Source organism: Strix aluco, chromosome 5, assembly GCF_031877795.1.
Source record: "Strix aluco isolate bStrAlu1 chromosome 5, bStrAlu1.hap1, whole genome shotgun sequence".
NCBI classification, from domain to species: domain Eukaryota; kingdom Metazoa; phylum Chordata; class Aves; order Strigiformes; family Strigidae; genus Strix; species Strix aluco.
The window spans coordinates 16,400,119-16,421,731 of record NC_133935.1 but is presented as its reverse complement, the minus strand read 5'-3'; the positions used below and the strand labels follow the sequence as shown (position 1 = coordinate 16,421,731).

Genomic DNA, 21,613 nt, shown 5'->3' with positions numbered 1-21,613 from the left:
AAGCCAGAGTTTTTGTTAAAAGTAGTGCCAGCACCCTGTTCCTGTTGACTCAGAGATTATCTCACTCCTTATTCATTAGCAGGGTCAGAGGTGTCTCACTGAAATGATATCCCCGGCCCCCTAACAAACAGCAGGTGCAGCCCCTGCCTGGGAACACAAAGACAAGTTGCCAGTATCATGGCAAAGCTTTCCAGCTCTCCTAGCTGGTGTGCATCAGTGCCTGTAGCTTCAGCATCTCATTTTATGGAGTGGAGGCACTAAACCAAATTCTTCCTTGGTTTTTCATCAACTGCAAACCTTAGAGTTTCGTATTACTGTGGTTTTGAATATATGCGCACAAACACCTAGAATAATATGAAGCAGTATTCTTCTGGGAGGTCATAGTGAGGGATTCCCAGTATGTATTTACGCACTTCAGCTCTATATTTTTGTAAAACAAATGCAAAATGGCTCTTCAAATACTTTTTATGGGAAATGGATGACTCCAGTTTGGATTGCAATGAGAAACAAGGATTAAATTCAGATTGGATAAAGTATAATGAAATAAAATAGTCCTTTGATTTTAGTTTTTTAGTCTATTGTATAGAATCTGGCTTGCATAATAAATGAAAGTCATTGCCTTTTCAAAACTATAGAAGACTATGTCTTATCTATAGAGGAAATTCTAGAAAACTCTATCTTAACTTTCTGGTTAAGATATGTCTCTATCCAGTTTCTACAGTAGAGATGCGTTCATCTTAGAAACAAACATCTTGGCCATCATTTGAAACTACTCTCTTCAGAACACTTTGTTGCATACTTAAGTTACAATTAAATGTTTATTGACAAAACCAGTTAAAATCTACATTGCTATTGCCTTAGTTGCGGACAGACGCCTTTTATCAGAAAAATTAGTTTCCTTAAAGCAGGGAGTTGAAATAGTATACTGAAGCACTGCTGGATAATCAGTATAGTTAATGTATTCAATTTAACACTGTTTCATTTTTCACCCATATCATTATTATTTCCTATATTAATCAGACAGCTATCATCACCACGTCCCCTTTCCCTAATATCCTTGATTTCTTTCTGCTTCAGCTGGATGGTTGCTGGGTTATGGGATAGGAGTACTGCAGGGGAGGGAGGGTGTTCAGGTTTCTTCCAGTATGAAGCTGAACAAGATTGTAACTTAGAGGTTGATCTTCGCCTTCACCTCTGCTTGGATCTCAAGCTGTTCCTCACTGTCTCTGTTCTCTTATTTCAGGTAATTCAGCCCCTCTTAGAACTTGATCAGAATCGCAGCAAGTTGAAGTTGTACATTGGACATCTGACAGCCCTCTGCCATGACCGTGACCCCCTGATTCTGCGTGGACTCACCCCACCTGCTTCCTACCACCTGGATGATGACCGGGCAGCCTGGGAGAAAGAGCTGCAGAAGATGACCCAGGAGCAGGTGAGTTTGTGGTCTGAAGCTCTGAACAAGGGCCTTAACTGTTGATGTAGGTCTTACTGATGTGCCACACCAAAATGTTGGGAACCCATTCTGTAAGTGGTGAAAACAGGTAGCAACGATCCACTCTTATGTGACAGAAGGAGTCAGTAATTTTTTGAATCATTGCCATTTAATATTTATTAAGGAATTTTATCTGTTCTTTTATCAGTATTTGAGGCTGTGCATCTACAAACTCATAGGAAATCAAACTGCAAGATACCACTTTTGCCATGTTTTACTCATTAACAAATTTTAGCTGCCCTTTATAACTTAATGTAGTCATAGGGATCTTAAATCTTTTTTTAATGAGGCTAATAATTTATATTTTAATTGGCACATTTTTATGAGTCACTCTATGTAAATGTATACAATGCCCTTACCTTCTGCTACAGTATGTTCTGCCAATAATTTTTTTCTGCTTGCCACCTTACATGGATACCTAAATTGAGATTTGGACCCAATGTGCTAGATGCAATACACCCATGCTTATGCACACACACACACAGAGTGATTTCAGAGTCCAGAAGCCCAAGTGTATTTCCGGGAGTTTTGGCATACAGAATTGAAAGCGTTTAATAACAGCTTGTCTGATGGAGTCTCTACAGAGTCAATCTAGCTGTAATTCAACTACTGAAATAATCTTCCTTTCTCCCAGCCCTGGTGATGTCTTGCCTTCTTTAATCTCTTCACTGGCAGTTTTTATCTTCTGTTTTCATACAATAATTCATCATTCCCTACAACCCCTTTCTCTCATTCCTTCCTATTTCTCTTTTTAACTTTTTAATTTTACTCCTATATTACAGAATGGGGTTTTTTTAAACTAAGGAACTTGTACCAGAAATAAATGTGACTGATTTTGTCTTTTTGACCCTGACTTTGGATTATAATGCCAATTCTGTCACTAAATTATTCACTTTCATGTCTATTCCAAACTCTATCCAGTACGCATACAAACTAGTGTAAGGCCTATATAGTTAAAAGTGGATTTGTGGGTCAGTGAACACTATCTTGAGCCTATCCTGAACACTTCAGCTCTGGTTTTCTTCTTGTGTGATGTTTAAGCTCATTTCCTTGCACTTTCAACTCAAGGCTGAATTTTGATCCAAAAATTGGAGAGACCAGCTCAGCAGCCAAATTGCAGGAAGCCAACAGAAGCATGTCTAACAATTCAGAAAGAAAAGCAGACCTCTGGAGATAAATATGCCTGTAACAGGGCCTAGATGGTACAGGACAGCTGATCTCTGTCTTTGTACCTGTCTTCATACATGTATTTGATTCAGTGTGTGCTGTGTGCATCACTCAATATCTACATTTGCCTCTATAGGCCCGACATATCCCTTTTCCCTGCAGACCCTGCTAGCCCCTGCTCACCCAGAGTCAACGTTTTATTTACCTCTTGGGTTCTGTAGTCACTGATACAGGATTGAAAGTTCTTCAGTATAATGCCTGCCATTCTCATATATTAGAGGTGTGGCTCCTACGTTACAGATCAAAACACGAGGCATAACATTTTGAACTGCTTTGTCTGTCAGATTAGTATGAAGCATTGAATGACAAAACCTGTAGCACGTATGGGAGGCATCTCTGAAAACAAAAGTAAAGGCTGGATGTGGGAAAAGTTTGGATATCCCTGAAATAAAATGGCTAGTCTGTTATAGCTGTGATGGTCTTTGAATATAATCAGGACCTGTGGGGATAGGGGATATCTTCTATTTGATCAAGAGAATGTAGGTAAAGAAAATAGAAAAGGCTTTCTTTGACAAGTTCTTCTGAATACATAGTTGGCCCAAAACAGCATCTGCTTTTTCTAGTTCTGTGTGCCGGTCTAATAAAAGATAATATTTCTCATTCAAACTTTGCTAGTCCATTAGCAATGTTTATGGGTTACACAGTAAAGAAAGCTTTTTGGTTACACAGTAAAGAAAGCTTTTAAGTATAAATTGTGAGAAAAAGAAATATCTAGGTTGTTCTGGAGGAGAGAAGAAAATGTATCTTTCTACCCTATCCCATTATTGTCTTAATTCTACATTGCTTTGCCACAGTTGCTTAAAATTACTACTCCATTTGTGATTCCCATGAGTAACTAACATCTGCTAAAATAAAATGTAGCAATCTCTTCTGCTTTTCCATACTTACTTAGATTGTATTTAACAAGCTTCAGTTGAAAAATACAAACTAATGATATATTTTAATTTACAGAGCACATTTTTCATTTAAGTCATGGAGCTTTTCTGTTTCTAACTTCAGAATTTCCTTTGTGTTTAAAGTATTCCCATGGGAGGTGGGAATCAGTTCTCCAGATTTGCAGGAGCCCATCACAGAATACCCATTTTGCATCTTTGGAATTTTAATGAGTTTTGTGAATTACTTCAAATCCAGTGCATTAAATTCACTCCTGTCCCTTCTAATATGATCTTCTGTAGATAATGCTCCACAAGCCTCAGTGGGAAAAAATTAATCCTCTTGAATGTTAAGAAGTGTTAACATGATTAGGGAGGGTACATTTAACTGAACACCAATAATATTTAAGAATGATGCCAATGTATCCACTTCTCACCAATGAGATTATTTAGTTTGGTTTGGAGGTTTTTTTATAAATAGTTGAGAATTCATTTTCATACTGCTGCTTTTGGAGCTGTGCTTTCCCACTGCAGCAACTATTATTGGCAAAGGTTGGTCCTGCTGTGTTTCATCATATCCAGGATACCCTGTAGGTGTCTTGTACCTGCTGGGGAGGCTCAGATACAAATAGCAGAAGTTTTTGGTGGCTTCTTCTGGTAGGTAAAGCTAGTATATGAAGTAGATGTAAGTTTTTCTCTCTTCCAGCACATTCACAGTGACCCACAGAAACTAGTGTACAAGTCATTGTCAGAATAGCATCTGCCAGCATCTACACCATGGTTCTAAGGGGAATTTGTTGCCACATAAATAATTTTGTAGACTCTCAAAGTTTTATTGATAATTGGTACCTCTCACATATAATACTTTATGCTGCCATTAAGTTCAGCTATATTCTTTAGTGACTTCAACTGATTTTAATCAAAATATGGGGCCAAGATGCATTCTTTGCTGGCATTTTATCAGACATTTTGTAAAGCTGACTTACTGTAGTAAAATTTTGGTCCATTTGTAATGAAGGCCTGAAGCCAGTACTTGGAGTATATGGTATCTCAAAACCTAATCTAAAGTAATATACTAGACTGTGGACAGTAAAGAATCTACAGTGCTTGGAACCATGTCATTAAGTTATTCATGTGGTGGGAAATATTCCTTTGAGTCAGTTCTGACCCAATGTCCCCAAAGAAGTTAACCAGCACTGTTTCCGGAACTGTCCTTTTTTGACCCCTTTATGTCCTGTTCATCTTTTCTTATTAAAAAATTGAAGTTACCTGAAGGAAGGAAGAATGTTCCAAGTATCAACACTGAGAAATAAAAAATCTATTTATTCATTATAAATAATTGAATTATCCTAGCAATGTCTATTAAATACAATATCTTTTTCCACTTTGTCCTAAACGTATCATTATGTTAATATTCTCGGGCTACGTTTCATGTTTCAGATGGTTGCCTGTAAGTGAGGGATTTTATTTCTATATGAAAGGAAATGACATTAAGAACATAATGATATGGTCCACATTTTTATTTATAGTTCGGTTTTTGTTTTTCTCTTATCTTTACAAAAGGAAAGAATGGAAGAACTTGCTGAAAATCATAATTTAAGTATGTTGCTAGTGGCATGCTGCACTGTGGTTGGAAGGCAGCAGTGTGAAGTAGAGACAACCAAAGAGAGCAACCAGATGTTAGTAGTAGGCAACAGTGTTCATTCTGTTAATAGGTTAAGCAGCATTATAAATTTTCTTACTGCTTCAAATCCATCTCTAAAATGTGCAGAACCTCATATTATGGAGAGCCTTGTATTTTCAATAGCTCCTGCAGTCATTCTGAAAAAGTACTTCTTCCAACAGAAGAGGACCTATCTGATTAAGATAATTTTCTTAACCCAAGGAGGAAGAGGATGATGCATTTTGCTCCCTGCCATCAGTGGCTCTTTGCAGCCATGTCCAACACAACCTGGCTTCATCCAGGCTGCTGGGGGTCCTGCCTATTTCTTCTGGCCCCTGGGCACCATTTTTTACCCTCACAGTCAACCTGTTCCTCTTTTCCCAGAGGAGTTTCTGGCAGCATTTGCGTTGTGACCTGGGCATCAACAGCAGCCTGAAGGACCTGGGCTGATGTGTTTCCATGAGATACTCTCTCAGAGGAGACCTGCTATAGGAGCTTGTCTCACCCCACTACTAACATGGTGTTGCACCTATGACTGCTTTGGCTGTGAGTTACAAGGTGCTTTTGAAAAATCTTTATGGTTTTGGAAGAGCCTTTGTAGTGAAGAAAGGTTGTCTTCCCTCTCCCTGTGTACCAGCTTCAGGCAAAGCACAGACCATCTAGGGATTCCTACTTACTAATCCTCTCCCAAGAAATCAGGAATGTCTTTTCTGCTCAGCTCGTCGAAGCAGAGGAAGGAAAAAGGTGATAATGTCACTTCACTGTATCAGTCACAACCTGCTGTATCAGCTAAATAGTCATGGCTTGGTTCCAAGGAGCGTAATTCACATTTCACTCTCAGCAAAGTTAATGTTAAACTTTTTGTATGAAAGGACGCCAGACCACATGTATGTAGTTTTCAAATTCCATTTTAAGATTGTATATATGCTTGCTGAATTTTGAAAGTACTAAACACACATTTCGATTTGTTATACAAATAATATCATAAGTGGGATGAACTTTACTCTAAGCTACAAATAGCTATTTTATAAACATCCTGCGTACTTCTTTGTTCAAATTCCACTTGTGTTCTTACTTCTGTATCATCTGTGAGAAATTACTCAACTTATTAGTTTCTTTAAAGAAATTACTCTGCCATGTTTTGCATTTAGTCATTCTAAATTACTCTATTACTTCAGGGTTTACCCCGTCTTTCTTCTCTGACTGCTCTTCCATTAGCCTGTTATCTTCCCCACCTGATTTATGTCATTTATTTTTAATTTGTAATCTTATGGGAATGCATAATGTATTTTAAAGTTAAACAGTCCACTTCTGGTCTCTGTTAGAAATTAGAAGTAATAATTGCAACAATTTATATCCTTCTTTGTGTGCAAACGTATTTCCCGAGTTTAGTTGAGAAAGTAATGGATATAGGAACTCTCTAAAATTATACTACATTTTGTAGTATTTTAAACTTTTATATTAAATTAATGTTTTGGGTGAGTATGAGAACTTGGGATCAGTGTCATAGTTCTTAAATACTGGTTGAAGCCACAAGTATTATCCATAAGTTGACCATATCCATAATGCCATAACATTATCCATTTTTATTTGTGCATGGAATTGCTAATTTTAATTAAAATACATATTATCAATCACTAACATTATCTATTCCTAACTTGAGATATAAAGGGAAAAACATTGCTTTCAGGACACAGGCAAGTGTTTTGTGTGTGTGGTGTGTGGTGTGTCTAAAATTTACTGTGGTTTCATTTCAAGCAGTTCCCACAAGCAGATAGTGTACCAACCTGAGCTATTACCTTATTTTCTCGAGGGCAGCTCACCTCTCTGTATGTTTTGCTATTAGTAACAAGTTCAGTTACTCTGTGCCTTGCTTGGACACTGTGGTCCTTGTGAAAGGTTTTTGCAGCATCTCCTGGTATGAGGCTGCACAGGATTGCTGGGGCAGCCTCTGTGGGCATCCTTCCTCGATAAAAGGAACCACATGCAGGAGCAGCTGGGTCCTCTGCTGGCTTGTCAGGCTCACTGGACTGTACAGACCAAAATATTCCATGGAAATTTTTTCCTGGAGTATCTGTCAGAAATTGCAGAGCTGACAGGATTCTCCATGATTTCGTAATGAACTTCCTCTGAAAGAGAAATAAGTAACATGGAAAGAGTAGAAAGGGCTTCAGCTCTGATCCTGAAATAACGGGATGCCTATAACTTCATCATTTCATTCAAGTACTTCCTGCTTTGTCCTTTCTTCTCTGTTTTGCGCTGCGCAGGCACAAAACTGTAACTGCCTGCCAGCCTCTGTTCTAACAGTTAAAAAGTTTTTCCAAAACTCATCAGCTAGGACATACAAGAGAGGTATTTAAGATTTGCTTTGCAGACAGGTGAATTTTCCCTGTGTTGTGACTATCAGGTACTGCCTTGACTAAACAGGCAGAGTCTCTGTGGGGATGTGGAGGCCTAATTCATCAGCAGGGAAAGCGAGGGGCCAGATACGAGCCCAGCATGAAGGGTGGGTGCATCACAGAGTGGTTCTGGCAGCATGTAGCAATCCAGCTTCAAGAGTAAACTGACGAGTAAGTAATGCATTGCAGCTGAATCTAGGAGAAGCAGCTGCCTAACTCTATTTCACAGTCCCTTTAATGTGGAGAATTGAGAGTTGTTAGGGATTAGGGTTGTGGGGTTTGCCTGCATTGTGCATGCTTAGGTCAGTGGGGCCTGGCCCTAGCGGATAGCCCTGTGGTACAGGCAATAATTATTATTTGTTCTGCTTAGCCACAGAATAACAACTTTTTGTACACTATAGCAGCATTAATTCTCACTGTATAACGTACACCAGAATTTACATGAACATAAAATTGTTCTCTGACTGTAAAATGATTGCTGCTGTTGCTGGAGGATAGACATACTATCTGCAAGTGCAAGATTTGCAGGAAAACTTCTCCAGTCAAATGCAAAATATAACTTACAGGCATTTATTTTATTCCTTCTTCCCATTTATATAATTTTTAAATTCATTCATTACCAAGGAAATAATAATATTTCTGCTAGTCACAAACCTGAGAGATGCTCGGGAATGCAGGATAAATACCATGTGCAAAGTTATTTCAAATAATACGGTGCAAGAGCCTTCAATTTTTTTCAGGGTTTTTGTCAAAATTGGTTGTAAAATCTATTCATATGTATTTAAATGTATTTAAAACATATTTTTTAAGTTTACATGATTTTAAAAGACAAGACAATGTTTAATGTGAAATCCTACTTTAATTTTTAAATGCATGTGTTTTAAATATTTTGAAAAAGCTAACATAAAAACCAAAATTTCCAGATAGAGCAAAAATATTTAAGGGTCTACATAAAAAAATACATTTAAAAAAAAAAAAAAAGACAGATTGGGATTTCCATATTCCTAACCCTTTCTTTTGGCCATTTTATAGATCTGTAGTTGAGAAATAAAGGTTTATATGTAACTGGCTTTCACTGCTTCAAACATACATATTTACACTGATTCATCTGGGGGGATGCAAAAGCTCTTGACCATTTGCCTGAGATACAGTGTAGTTTAACTTACTTCGAGGCAAAACAAAGGTTAAGATTAAATCAGTTGTGGTGCTTATTTCTGTTATTTTAAGCTCTAAAGTTATTTTCAGACTAACCATAGCCTGATCCAGAAGCACCTAAACTTTGGAGAAGCATAATTCCAGATCCTGGTATTGTAGTCTTATAGAAGTCCTGCAGTTAACTTTCTTTTTGTGCTGCTCTACAAGCACCTCATATTCTGTATTCAGTTTTGCTGTTCATAGCCTGAGATGAGACACTACTTCATTTTTGTTTGCCTTTTTTCATCAGTGTTTTTGTGGAATTGTTAACGAGAAGAAAATAACACTTCAGGGAGTAAGCCTCTTCCATGTAAATAAATTTTAAAAAATCTTAGCTTAATGTTGCCTTGTTTACATTATGGGATAAGGAAAGGCCACAAAGGTTCTGCAGTGCAGCACCACAGTTCACCTAGTGTGCATATAAAACCATAGCATCCAATTTCTTAACTATGAAGTTATCTTCCCTCTGAATGTCAATTAATCTTTAAATAAATTCTGGAATATCTTGGACCAGAAAAGCAGAATGCAAGCTAAATTCATAGTGAATTGTTTGGGATTTTTTTCACTGATGGAGTTTAACTATAAATGGAAAAGTATTCCTATCATGACTTGCTCTAAACCCAGGAAGGAAGGCAGCAGTGGTGAAAAGTGTCTGAATCTGTTGCAGGTTATCTGCGAGCTTCCATTCCCCTGAGATGCTGAAGGTCCTTTCTGTTCTTCTGTCCAAAGATAAAGTATAAATACTATGAACCACTTCTGGGGTCCTTGCTATCCTTTTCTTTCTGAGCTGTCTATTTTTACCTGTCACCAACTGGGCAAACATATCTGGCCTTGCCATCTCTTTTTTGGTCATTTCCATGAGGCAAGTGTATGAATCTCCTCATCCTCAGCTGAAAATGCCAGCAAAAAAGGACTGTTAACACACCTTTATTTTCATAGAAAAATGATATGGGGAAGATAACACCATTTCCATTTGCATTCAGAAGAAGAAAATCTAGGAAACCAGGAGCAGAATTGATAGTAATACTTTTAGAGAAACTTCCCTAAAATTTGGACTGCCAAACATCTAGGTGATTCAAGTTATACCATGGAGAACTGGATGTGTTCCCCATTAAGGTCTGAACGAGCAGTGACGTATGCTGCTCACAGCTGTTTCTGAAAGGAATGACGTAAATGGAGATGACATACATGATATAGAAATGCTGCAACCAGCCACATAGTCAATTAAGATGTCTTTGTTTAAGTAGAAATCACATTATTAAACCTAGATGTTCTGAAGCTAGCAAACTCAATGCAAGACTATCATTGCTACTTTTTTAAGAGATGTTTCATCACAGACATCTGCCAGCCAGCTGTGCAGACTTTCTGTCTGCGTTAATTTGCAAAGTATTACTGCTGGCCTTCAGCATTCAGAGCCGTCTCCTTTTGGGCTCTTGATGGTCAAAACCTTATTTCTTGGAAGAATTTTTTTCATCTGGTTAAGTTGGTTACTTTCTCCATTCCTGGAGCTTCACCTGGAGGATTTGGCTGAGATGCCGGCAGGAGAGGGATGCTGGCTGGGCAGGTGGTGGTGCAGGACCCGCAGAGAGCCGGCCCTTGCTTTCCCTGCTAACAGTGCCCTCTCCTGGCTCCCCTCCTGCGGACCGAGAGCCAGGGCCCCTTGCAGGAGCCAGATGAAGAAAAAGAGAATTACGTCGTTGGCTTCTTCTCCCGTTACTTGCTGTCTCTCCCAACTTCCACAACCTCCCACCCTTCTGAGGAATGGCACTGTGAAATCTTTGCGCTGGCCCAAGAAACCAAGGCAGCCCTGTCTCAGAGTTCGTCGTTCAAACCAGTCCCGTGAATTTACCAGCGGTTAGGTGCTTTGCAGGCTGCTGTAGCTGGGGCTGCCTGAATTGCTGGGGTTTCACTAGGCTGAGCAACCTGAGACTCAGAGGTAGTCCCTGAAACCCAGTCTCCTGGCTTTTAATATTCAGCACTGCTCCTCGCTGGCTGTGCTGACTCTTTCAATCCTGCTTGCTGACTGGACCTCTCCTAGGCTTACCCATCCATTGCAAGTTTCTGACTAATAACTCTGCCAGGCTGTTGGAACCAGGCTAATCGCCTATCCACAGTGTGCTGTTTCCGAGCCATTATGGGTTACTGCTGAATTCCCCCCCTTTTCCCCCGAGAGCCCTTACAGAGCCCGGAGTGCTCCCCTCCCTCTCGTTTTCCCCACTTCCCCGGCTCATGTCACTCGGCAGAGTGGGATCAGGTTGCTTTTGCATTGTGATTCTTGGCATGAGCCCCTCTTGGATTTGTATAGCTGTTCTGCGAGTACGGCAGCCAGTAGGAACAAAGCACATAAGAACACATTAAACTAACATTCAGCACGCAAAGCCCAAATAATTTACTATATGCTACCCTGCCTAGTAAAGGGAATACTGTAGCAGGCTTACCCTTTTAATTTCCTTTCTCTCACTTTTGTCTATAGAAGTCTATACCATAACTTCCTTAAAAAGCATTTATGTTTATTCTATAGTCGTTCTTAGACTGCTTGTTTTTATGCAGTATTTCTTGCAGTAACAATCTCCTATGCTTTGCTTGATACCATCACTAGACAGAGACGTACTGTTGTATCTGATTAAAATTTTAATTGTTGAAATATAACCTTTCCCTCTGCATTGTGCTCTTATGATGGTAAAATGATCCCGGTTGTCCTGCTGCCTGACAGTTCTCTCTTTTTAAAATCTACAACGAGCAGTGTTACAGAAGTACAAAATATAGATCAAGAAATGATGACCAGTTACCCCTTCAGGGATGAAAAATTCCAATTTTACATTCTTTCCATGTTAACACAGTGGAGTTCCAATAAAAATATTAATCACTTAGGAATAAGAAATGTTACAGGACTGACAGATAATATTAGAAAAAAAAAATTTAAATAAGGTTCAAATATAAATAAGCTACTTGCTACAGCTGCTCAAAATGACAAAGAACTGTGGATGCAGATGCTTGCAATAAACTTCAGAATGCATCTAATTGTATGTCTCCATAATTTGTATGCTACAAATATGCTTGTCTTATATTCACAGGGAATAGACCTTATTAGAAGAAAATCATATCACTGAAATAACAGATGAGTTTTTTGGGTATACAGTATATGAGGGAGCTATCTGCTTGAATGCTTATCCAATCTATCTATCTGAATCATCTGGTCTAGTAAGAGATGCTGCCTCTCCTTGTTCTGTTAGATCCTTAGACCACTGCGAGTACAGTAATCCCTAAAATGCTTGCACAAATTACAGCCTTACTTGGGACTCTGCATAGTTCACAGGCTAGCATGGACTTTATCAATTGCTAGGCAGATAAACAGGTTACTGAAGGCAGATGTTTCCTGGTCTTCATTGAGACTCTGTGGGCCCCTAATTCTGGCAATGGCATTAGGCTCAGAGCTAAAAACTATGTTCTCATATACTCCAATATGTTGTGTAGCGTGGTTTGTAACACCACTTGTTGGAAAAACAGTTTATAGACTGTAGACAGAGTGAATAAAATAAAGTTTTGAAGTTCCATGTCCCGTTCTGAGCCAATTATAATAATCTGAGCAACGAACAATCCAACAGGAAATGCAGAGTTAGTAAACAAAAATCATGTATGTTCCACCATAACTGTGTATAGTCATCTTACAACTGAGTTAGGAAACAGTCTCTGGAAATTATTAATTCCACAGAAAAATTAGAATTCTGGATAAGTCTGAGTATTATTTATAATTGTGTAACGTTCCTATTGATTTCATATAGGAAATAAATTGGAATTAATGACCTATGAAACATCCTGTTGTTCATGAATAAAAGTCAAACTGTTTAAAACAACATACTAGCAAAGTGCTGTATTGCTTTCAGAAAAACATAGTACAGAGGAAGTTTTTCTAATATTTATCATAGAATAATTTATTCAGGAGTAGTTAAGCCAGTTAGTTTTCCCATGTGGACATGGCCTTTACTGGGACAGTCACCAGCCTGGTCCTGTAGAATGAAAAAGGGAAATAAAGAGGGGAGAGAGCATCTGGTTTGTGGTGAGGGAGTCACCAAGGGAAGAGGGCTGATCCTGGAAGTGCCCAACATGTTACACATCTGCTAGCTCCCTTTCTAAAAGTGGTGTTTTAGCTTAGAGCTGAGCCTGCTGGGTAGGTCTCGTTATACAGTGAGCACATTTAATAGCAGAGAATGACCATACCTCTGTGTGTTTCTTGCAGCTTCATGACGAGTTAGAAAAGGGCGAGAAGGAAAGTGCAGAGCTGCAGGAGTTTGCCAATGCCATCTTACAGCAGATAGCAGATCACTGCCCTGACATCCTGGAGCAAGTCGTCAATGCACTTGAGGAGTCGTCATGACCTCGGCCACTAGCCCCACCGGAGCAGCACACCAGTGGCCAAGCCCAGTCAGTCCAAGGAGCCATGAGAGTGGAGAGGAATGTGAAAGACAGAAATGCAATAGAAACTTCTGGTGCACCTTTTAAAAGAAAACAAAAGCAAAAAAAACCTCTAAAAACTACATGCTCTCTAGGTTCTTCCAGTGTACAATTAATCAGTTATGTTTGCATTCATCTTCTCACTGCCTTTCTGCTTTAGAATCTGATTCCCCATTGACTATGTTGATGGTGACTTTTGGATACAGCTAAGCAGAGCTCTTCCAAGTCTACTGAGCAAAGAAGAGTGGATCCACTGAACACAAGCAGCTCTAGTTCTCCATGAGGTTGCAGAAGGGTAGCCCTTGCCTTTCATTCATTTATTGCTTTTTTTTCTCTCTCTTTCTTTTTTTTTTTTTCATAAAAACTGAAAGCCTGAATTTCATTGTGCTAAAACCAAACCTGAGTGTGCTCTGATTATGGCTTATGACTGGCCAGCATCAGCTAGCTAGCTCCGGTCTCTCTGCCTGTCTCAATGTTTCTTATGTTCTTAAATAACAGAGAGAGGAAAGGAAAGTTTCCCTATTTGTTCCTGTTAGTCACTTCATCTAGCAGCTGGGAAACAAGGTAGGCATACTGGTACTTTCTGTTTACTTAACTTTGATTTTTATTGTTCACTGATCTGACTCTGAAGTGCTGCGTGGGGCCTTTTTTCAGGTAACTGTTTTCATCCATTGATTTCTTGGGTTTTTTAGCTGAGGTTTCTCATCATAGGTCTGTGTCTCCTAAGTTCTTATTTTATGGAGAGCTCTCTCCCTTCAAGCAGGTGTGGTCAACATGTCAGCTCCCAGCTTTAACTTGTATAATTTGTCCATTGCCAATTTTTCAGGCCATAGCTTTGTGAACACTAGCTGCCATCAGAATAGTCTTAGGCGTTTTGTAAATGAGAAATTTGCATCATTTAGCTTAAAAGTATAGTTTTAAAGCTGTTTGGTAAATCAGTAACATAGTTGTTACTATAATTATAATTTAATTTATTTTGGTTTAGCTTAGATTGATGAGAAATGAGTTTGAGTTCAGAGCAATAACCCATTCTTATAAAGAGGAGCATCTCTGCTGGAGTTGGCACCAGCTGGGTAGATAGGTATAAAATCACACCTTTAGTTAAACCAGTGCAATTCTTGTATGTGTATGAGAGACCTTGGTCTTGATCCCATCCATCTTTGACACTCGTTAAAGCCCCTGCTGATAGGTAATATGACCTGAAATAGCAGGTCGGTTTGTCATTGTGGTAGCGAGTCAGAGTCCTATTTTATGAGTAGGACTTGGGTGTTCATTCTTGGACTATGCATTAATGGGGAGACACGTTTTTTCCTGGCTACCAGTGGTTATGTGTGTCTGGGGGCATCTGCAGGACAGACCCCTTTAACACATCCCCATGTGCTCCTTAAAGGAGTTGTTCCCCTTTAGCTTTCTCATATTGCTTAAGAGAACAAGGGGAGAGCGAAGGGAAACACAGCAGTGGAAGAAATCTTGGTTTTCTAGTCACTAGCTAATGAATCCTCTCAGTAAACCTCCTATTCAGAGCCTACAGTTTAATTCCATATGACTTAATACATTTTGAGCTTAAATCACTAAACTGTTATGCTAAGGAAAATGTTCCAGGCCCTTTCAGGAAAACTGCATTTAGCTTAGGTCTTTCAAATCCACAGCACAGCTCCCCTGTAGGTCTTTCATACCTGATTTTTATCTTTAAAATGACTGATTGCTTCCAATAGGAAGGAGATCAGCAAAAGTTTGAGTAAGGGAAGATGTACCCTGTCTTTTTTTCAAACAAGCACTGAAAATTGGGCAAAACTGAAACCTTATATACCTGTAGACTTTATTGAAAACTAACTGATTTAAAATAAGTCACATCCCAATTCATTCTACTGTTATGGTTCAGCAGAAGGAACTGGATCCATAACCATGGTGTCCACAAGGAAGAAATACCTAAGTCTCCAAAGAAGAGGTGATTCACACCTTTTCCACGTTTTGAACTGCCAGTGCTTTGCAAATCAGGAAATGTAGCTTTAGTTCTTGCTGTAGTAGCAGCTTGTGTCTGAAGCTTTTTTTGTCGTGGATGAGGACAGTAATGGGAACCTGAATGTGTGCAAGGGGGGAACACCGGAAGGCGTGTAGACAGTGACTGTACATACCACTGAGCCGTGCCTCATCCCAGAACCACCCCTTTGGTCCCATTATTTGAGTCAGCACGTTTCGATAGGAGCTGTTGTTTTGAAATCTTTCCTCTTGCTTTTTCTTCATCACCCCTAATTACTCACTCAAGGAATTTAATGCTGCCTGTAAAAGCATCAGAGCCATCAGCCTAACATCATCGTGCCACCATCACCACTCCTGACAATCTCATTAACTTATATGGTCAAATCTCCAGCTGCCCTGGTTCCCTGCTGTAAAACAATCCCTCTGCTGTGAGAAGCTGTGGAATTTCCCTTATCGATGGTTCAAATGACTCCTGCTTGTAAACCTCTTACTGAGATGTTCCTTGATAGTGTTTCTGCTGCAGGCAGGGGCAGGGGGAGGGGATGGGAACAAGGGGTGGTCACTTTGGGCTGTCACTTCAATTCCTGTGGTTTACTGCATTGCCCAAACATCACAGGAAGCACTGGTTCTTCTGTGTCTTTTACTCAGCCTGTGGCTGCATTTCTAGAGTTGAAAGTGCCCCAGACAAAGGCACGGTGCTGTCACAGCAGCGTGTGCAGGATCCATGTGTTGGCAGCCAGGTGAATCTCACTGTTTACACATCTCCCAGCCTCTTCCCTGAGAGGATTTGTCAAGCCTGGCTAGTTTTCGTGCTGGCCATTTGGTCTTTTATCTCCCAGCCACACACCTGCTGTTCATCCCATCTGGATTATTGGGCCTTTGCAATTTTTGTCATTAACCGCTGTTACCTTCTAGGTCTTCTCGGCTTCTCATCTTAAACATTGATTTTAGATCTCAGTAAAGTGCTTTCAGGGAGAGAGCAGATCTCATTTAGGAACAGACTTGATCTGACTTGATCTCCATTGAACTATTTCAGGTAATCCTTCTGATCCTGTGTCGACAGAGATCTTGTCATGGTGAATAGCTTGAGGAACTGTGTAATTTGGGAGGTACTGCTGGCCACAATTTAACGCTGAATGTGACCAGTGAAAGCTTTTTCATTTCACTCATATGGAGTGCCGTACCATTGGCCTTAGAGCAACAAAGGGATTTTGTTGTCATAATCCATCGCGAAGTTGCATATCAGGCATGTGGCAGAAGGGCCATATGTGCGCACATACTGCGATGCTCATCCAGTTGCCTAACCCATCACTGCTCTTTTAAAATCTTATACCCAAGTGTCAGCAGCCAGGCGGAGGCAGAAAGTTTCCTAGCGCAGCGGTCCTGCAATGCAGCAGCTCTAGGAAATCAGGGGCCCTTCCCAGGGAGCCTGGGGAAACTTGCTTTTTCTTCTCCTGTTAAATGAAGTTCTGTTTGCTACAGGAGCTGTGAAGGTTTTAATTGCTTTAATTATTTTTTTCTTTCAAGCTGTCATTTGTAGAGAAACTGAGAGATGTAAGGACTTAAGGAACTGTCTGTAGAAAAATAAGTCATTTTAGCTGGGTCTGGGCTAAAAAATAACTCAAGCCTGAAGCCCACATACAGTGTAAAAGCTGACACCCCAACCACGCTTGTTCATGATATCCACGAGTCCAAGTACATATTTTTCTCTGAACCCAGCCTCATGTAGAACACTAAAAGGACATTACAACACTAGAATTGCAGGGTGAGGACATGAGCACTGTTTGCAATTGGAAGAATTGGCTGGCGTGCTCCCAGATGAAGCTCTAAGCTTCTAGTATTCTCTCATTTTGACTGCCTTTAACCAGCTTTCCCTCTAGAAAATGCCAAACCCTCTTTGGAGTATCTGATTTTTGCCAAGTCTGGGGGACAGAAGGTGAAGGCCTGACATGATGCATGAAACTCTGTGTGCTAGTTCTGGTTGCACGACTGGAATATCCCTTCTTTAGCAAATTTTCTGGTACTTTGGGGCTCTCAGTATTTTGCACAACGAAGCATTAATGTCATAAATCTTGTAGACATAACCCTGGTCTTTGAACCAAAGGGGCATGTCTTTTCATTTGCCCTGTAATTCCCACCCATTCTGCTGCTAGTGCTCAATTTGTTGGGGAATTTCTACATCTGATAAAGGTTGACAGGATTGAGTCCCCACTCCTGTACTAATTGCCAATCGTTGCCACTGAAGGAGTCTTTACAAAGGATAGAGAGTCATGCAGTGATACCATTTTAAAGCAAAAATTTCACTACATGAGTATCGCATATATTCCTCAAATGACTGCGATGAAATGCAAAAGGGAAATAGTACAATCAAGGCATCTGATACTTAAAGGAAGCCTCTACTCAGCTCAACGCCCACAGTGAAAGAGGGAACCGGAGAGGATGCAGAAGGCTGTGGATAACTAACACTGCCCCAGCGAAGCCGGCGGGGTGGGAGGGTTGGGCATGGACACAGGGCATCGCGCCTGGCAAGGCCACTCCACCAAGCCGTCTTGTCAGCGTGGTGAGGAGAAGGAGTGTCAGGGGGTTTTTTAACAAAATTATGTTTTTAATTGTTTTTTCCACATAAATGGAAGGAACCTTACACAACAGCAGATCCTTCTGAACAAAATGGCTGTGTCCACTGACTATTTTTAAAAAAAAAAAAAAACTGTTTCAAAACTTTTTAGTGTCAAAAGCATAAACACAGAAATCCTGACTTTTTCCAGTGTGTGTGGTGAGTGCTGTAAACCTGTCATCAGTATCTCTCCTGACTTTTTCAGGGGTGTTTTTTCCTGTTTTGTTTTCTGCTTGTCGATATTGTCTGTGTGGTCCTAAGGCTGGGGCAGTTACCAACAATGTGTGTCTGTTGTCGGATTAAAAAAATGATAGTAGTAGAACTGAAAAAGATGTGTTTTAAAAAATATATAAAAATAAATTTCATCAAAAGGAATTCAAGTAAAGAAGCAACAAAGCCATGACTCCTCCTCTTGGGATTGTACGGAAAAGGATTTGTGGGCTTATAATTATAACCAGTTGCCTTTCACAGGCTTTTGAAGTCCAAGGCAGCTTGGCCTCTTAGGAAATGTTACAAACCCTGTATAAATTCCTGCTTTCCCAGGTTTATACTGTACACGCGAAATACAGAAATGGGCAGAGTGAAACTATTTTGGAAATCAGTCTTTTCTGGTAATGGTTATCAACATCAGGTGTCCCTTAAGATAGGAACTGCTGATGTAAATGGGCCAAATGCTTTGGCCAAATTTTCCCTGTCTTCTCAGTCACACCCGCTGATACCAGGGACACATGCAAGCGCAGATCGACTGGTGCAGGTAGTCGTGTGTAGGTCCGTTATCAAAGTTGTATTTCTTTGCGTCCAGTATTGGTCACATAGCTGCAGCGCAGTATGGTACAGGAAGGGACTAGCAGCTGCCTTCTGCTGCTGTTCCATCAAAGACTTGCACTGCTTTAAAGGAACAATGTGAGTCTAAACTGGCACGTTAACGTAAACAAAAAAACCCACGCAAATGGCTTTACCTATGAGACTAGCTAAAGAATTTTGTTAAATGAATGATTTTTTATATCATACTTATCATATGCTGTTTGTCCACATTTTACAATTCTAGTTTGGATCTTGAAAATCAAGTCAATCAGTTTTGATTTTAAATAGATGTTTCCACTTTAGGTTCTCAGTGCTTTAGTGGGGCTTTTTGTTCAAAACATTATTTTTCCATTTGGAAACTGGTGAAAATAGATCTATCAGTCACATGTACTCCTATTTGTTACAAAATGTGGTTATCTAAAAGCCAAATTTGACACCAGATTTTACGAGTTCCTTTAATCTACCCCATCCTTCCAGCTCTCTGTGGACATGGCCAAGTCTCTGTCCAAGCTGCCTGCCCAGGGACAGCCGTGTTTGGCCCTTACTGACACGCTCGTTGCAGTATATCTGGGGAGGCTTTAGTGGCAGATGCCTTTATCTGTTCAGATGCTGAGGGACGATGTCAAACGGGACCATGAACAGGGGAATAATTTCTGTGCTAGCCCAACATGCTGCTCCAAGCCCACTAAAACAGTATATTGCCGTTTCCCTCCAAGTCAGTAAATGAGGAGAGCCGTTCACCAGCTTCACAAATCGTTTGTGGGGTTAAAAAAAAAAATCTGTGGGATGGAAAAAAAATCCATCCACTCCACAGACATGGATCCCTCATTTGCTTTGGAAGAGACGTGTTGCACTTTAGCGGAGGGGGAGACAGGCTTTGGGGGTGGGATCTAGCATACTTGAATTCCTTTTTGAAATAACAGCGGCGGGAGACATTGATGTCTGTGATGCAAGTGCGCACGCTGCCTTCAACTTGTATGTGTTTTATTGCTGGAGTCATGTTACTGACAGGATAATGAAATTGCAAAGAAAATGTGTTATATTCAACTTTGCCTTGATAATATAAACACTTTGTTCATTTTTTTTTCTTCTTTTTTTATTCACAGACTAAGTTCATCAGGAAATTATAAAATTATTTAAAAATTCTGTGCTGTATCTTCATTTCTGTGAATTTCGGTGTGTCTTGCTCGGTGCCCTCTCCAGCATGCCCAGGATCAGAGGGCAGGTAGGAGGGCTGGGCAACTGTGTGGCAGTTCCCCGGGACCAGGCTGGAGGTCCCATTTGTCGCCCACCCGTACCACGGGAACAACCCTACAGGGGGGCTCAGCTGCACCACGTGTCTGGCAACACTCATGGGCGTAGGTGGGGCTGCCTGCAGGGTGAGGGTGCAGGGCTGTCAATCGCAGGAGTGTCCCAGTTACCCCAGGACCTCACAGGTCAGATAAGTGGAGATACAACTGTGTTTACAGTCAGCTGTTTCCTTTGCCTCTCTCATGCCTGTTTTCCAAGTAAATGTGACTTAAACGTTGCTAACAAGTGACTGAATCCCAGATGTGCATCCAGCATTGAGTCAATGTCAGGATCACGTTTTACGGATTAATGCGCCTGGAAAGACTGGCTGTGCAAAGGCCAGCGAGACTGTCCTACAGAGCGTGTTCCTGGTGAGACACGGACACGGGTCCTGTCCACACAGGAGGGGAGGAGAGTCACCATTTTGTGGTGTCGGACAAGCCCCCTGCAACACTGGAGGAAACGGGCTCTAACCAGCGTCCAGTCTCCAGCCGCATTTTGAGGACATGGGAAATTGTCTGAGTAATGTCACTATAAAATCTCATTTTTCTGGCATTTTTAACTGTTCTAAACAGAATAGCATTGCAACACTGGGTCCCACTGGTAGAACAATGTCCATGTTAAACACACTCCACCAGATTCTCCGCAGCTATCCTGAAGCCCCGGCAGAGCAGACCTCCCCAAATTGGGATACTTTCTAACCAATTTCTCTCTCAGAGCCTCTCCATTTCTTTCTCCTTCTGCCTATCTGTGCAGCTGATTTTCCTCTGGGCTTTCTTGCTGGCTTTGTCCCTTCTGCGTTCTGTAGATTTATCATTTGAAGGGGCTCTTAAGATCCCAACTCACTGTTTCCATATGAGTGACTTCATGTGTGACAGGAACAGGCATCCTGATCTCAGTGCCTGGACATTCCCCTCCCTCTGCTAATTGGGTTTCAATCGCTTGGGCTTCAATCAGGCATGTAAAGCAGCATGTGGAAAAAAGATAGGTGAGGATTAAGGGTCTCGGGAGCTTTGAAAGGAAGAGTCCATCGGCTGTTTGGTTCCCAGTCTGTTTTATGTTCTCTTGAGCGTCTTTGGCTGAGAAGGGGATTCGTGATTCCCGTCAGGCCAGGGTGTGCCTGGCTTTTGCGAGCACAGTCCAGATCAGCTGAATGAAACCACATGCCACATAAATTTAACCAAATACTGTACGATGCAGTATCCGTCAGTCTGAAAGCGATACAAATGCCATTTCTGAATGGCTTGTCTTTTCAAAAGAAGAGGACAAGTGAAAGGCAGGAGTCTCAGCCACCGCCAGCGGGAGAGCACATCTGCAAGGAGAGCAGCACATCTGCAAGGAGAGCAGCACATCTGCAGGCAGAGCCGAGCTGAGCTGCCACAGCCCACGCCGGCTCTGGCTGCCTGGTGTGTTGCACCGCCGTATCCCCGCAGGCTGACTCATATTTTGGATGGCCCATAACAATAACACTGTTCCCGCTACAAAGCAAAGATGCCAAATCCCTTTTGTGCATTATCAGGTTACATTTTATGTATTGTGCAGTAAAACACAACAGCATCTGAATAAAATTGTCCGTGTTGACTGCTGTTACTGTGACACAGAACAGGCAAGGCAGCAGTGGAAATA

At 40.8% G+C, this 21,613-nt stretch overlaps 1 protein-coding gene across 10 annotated transcripts in view; it reads left to right on the top strand.

Annotated features, from left to right (window-relative positions):
* Positions 1-19,843, top strand: part of ERC1 (ELKS/RAB6-interacting/CAST family member 1) — a 304,797-nt gene extending 284,954 nt beyond the window's left edge. For 7 of the 10 annotated variants that reach the window (XM_074826139.1, XM_074826142.1, XM_074826138.1 and 4 more), the window contains 2 exons: positions 1,244-1,432; positions 13,085-19,843. In XM_074826139.1, coding sequence (XP_074682240.1) covers positions 1,244-1,432; positions 13,085-13,222 — 327 coding nt within the window. In that variant the 3' untranslated portion in view covers positions 13,223-19,843. Of the gene's footprint in view, positions 1-1,243; positions 1,433-13,084 lie in introns of those variants that run through there. The other 3 variants (XM_074826144.1, XM_074826145.1, XM_074826143.1) reach the window with 1 other exon arrangement.
* Positions 19,844-21,613: the final 1,770 nt, after the last annotated feature.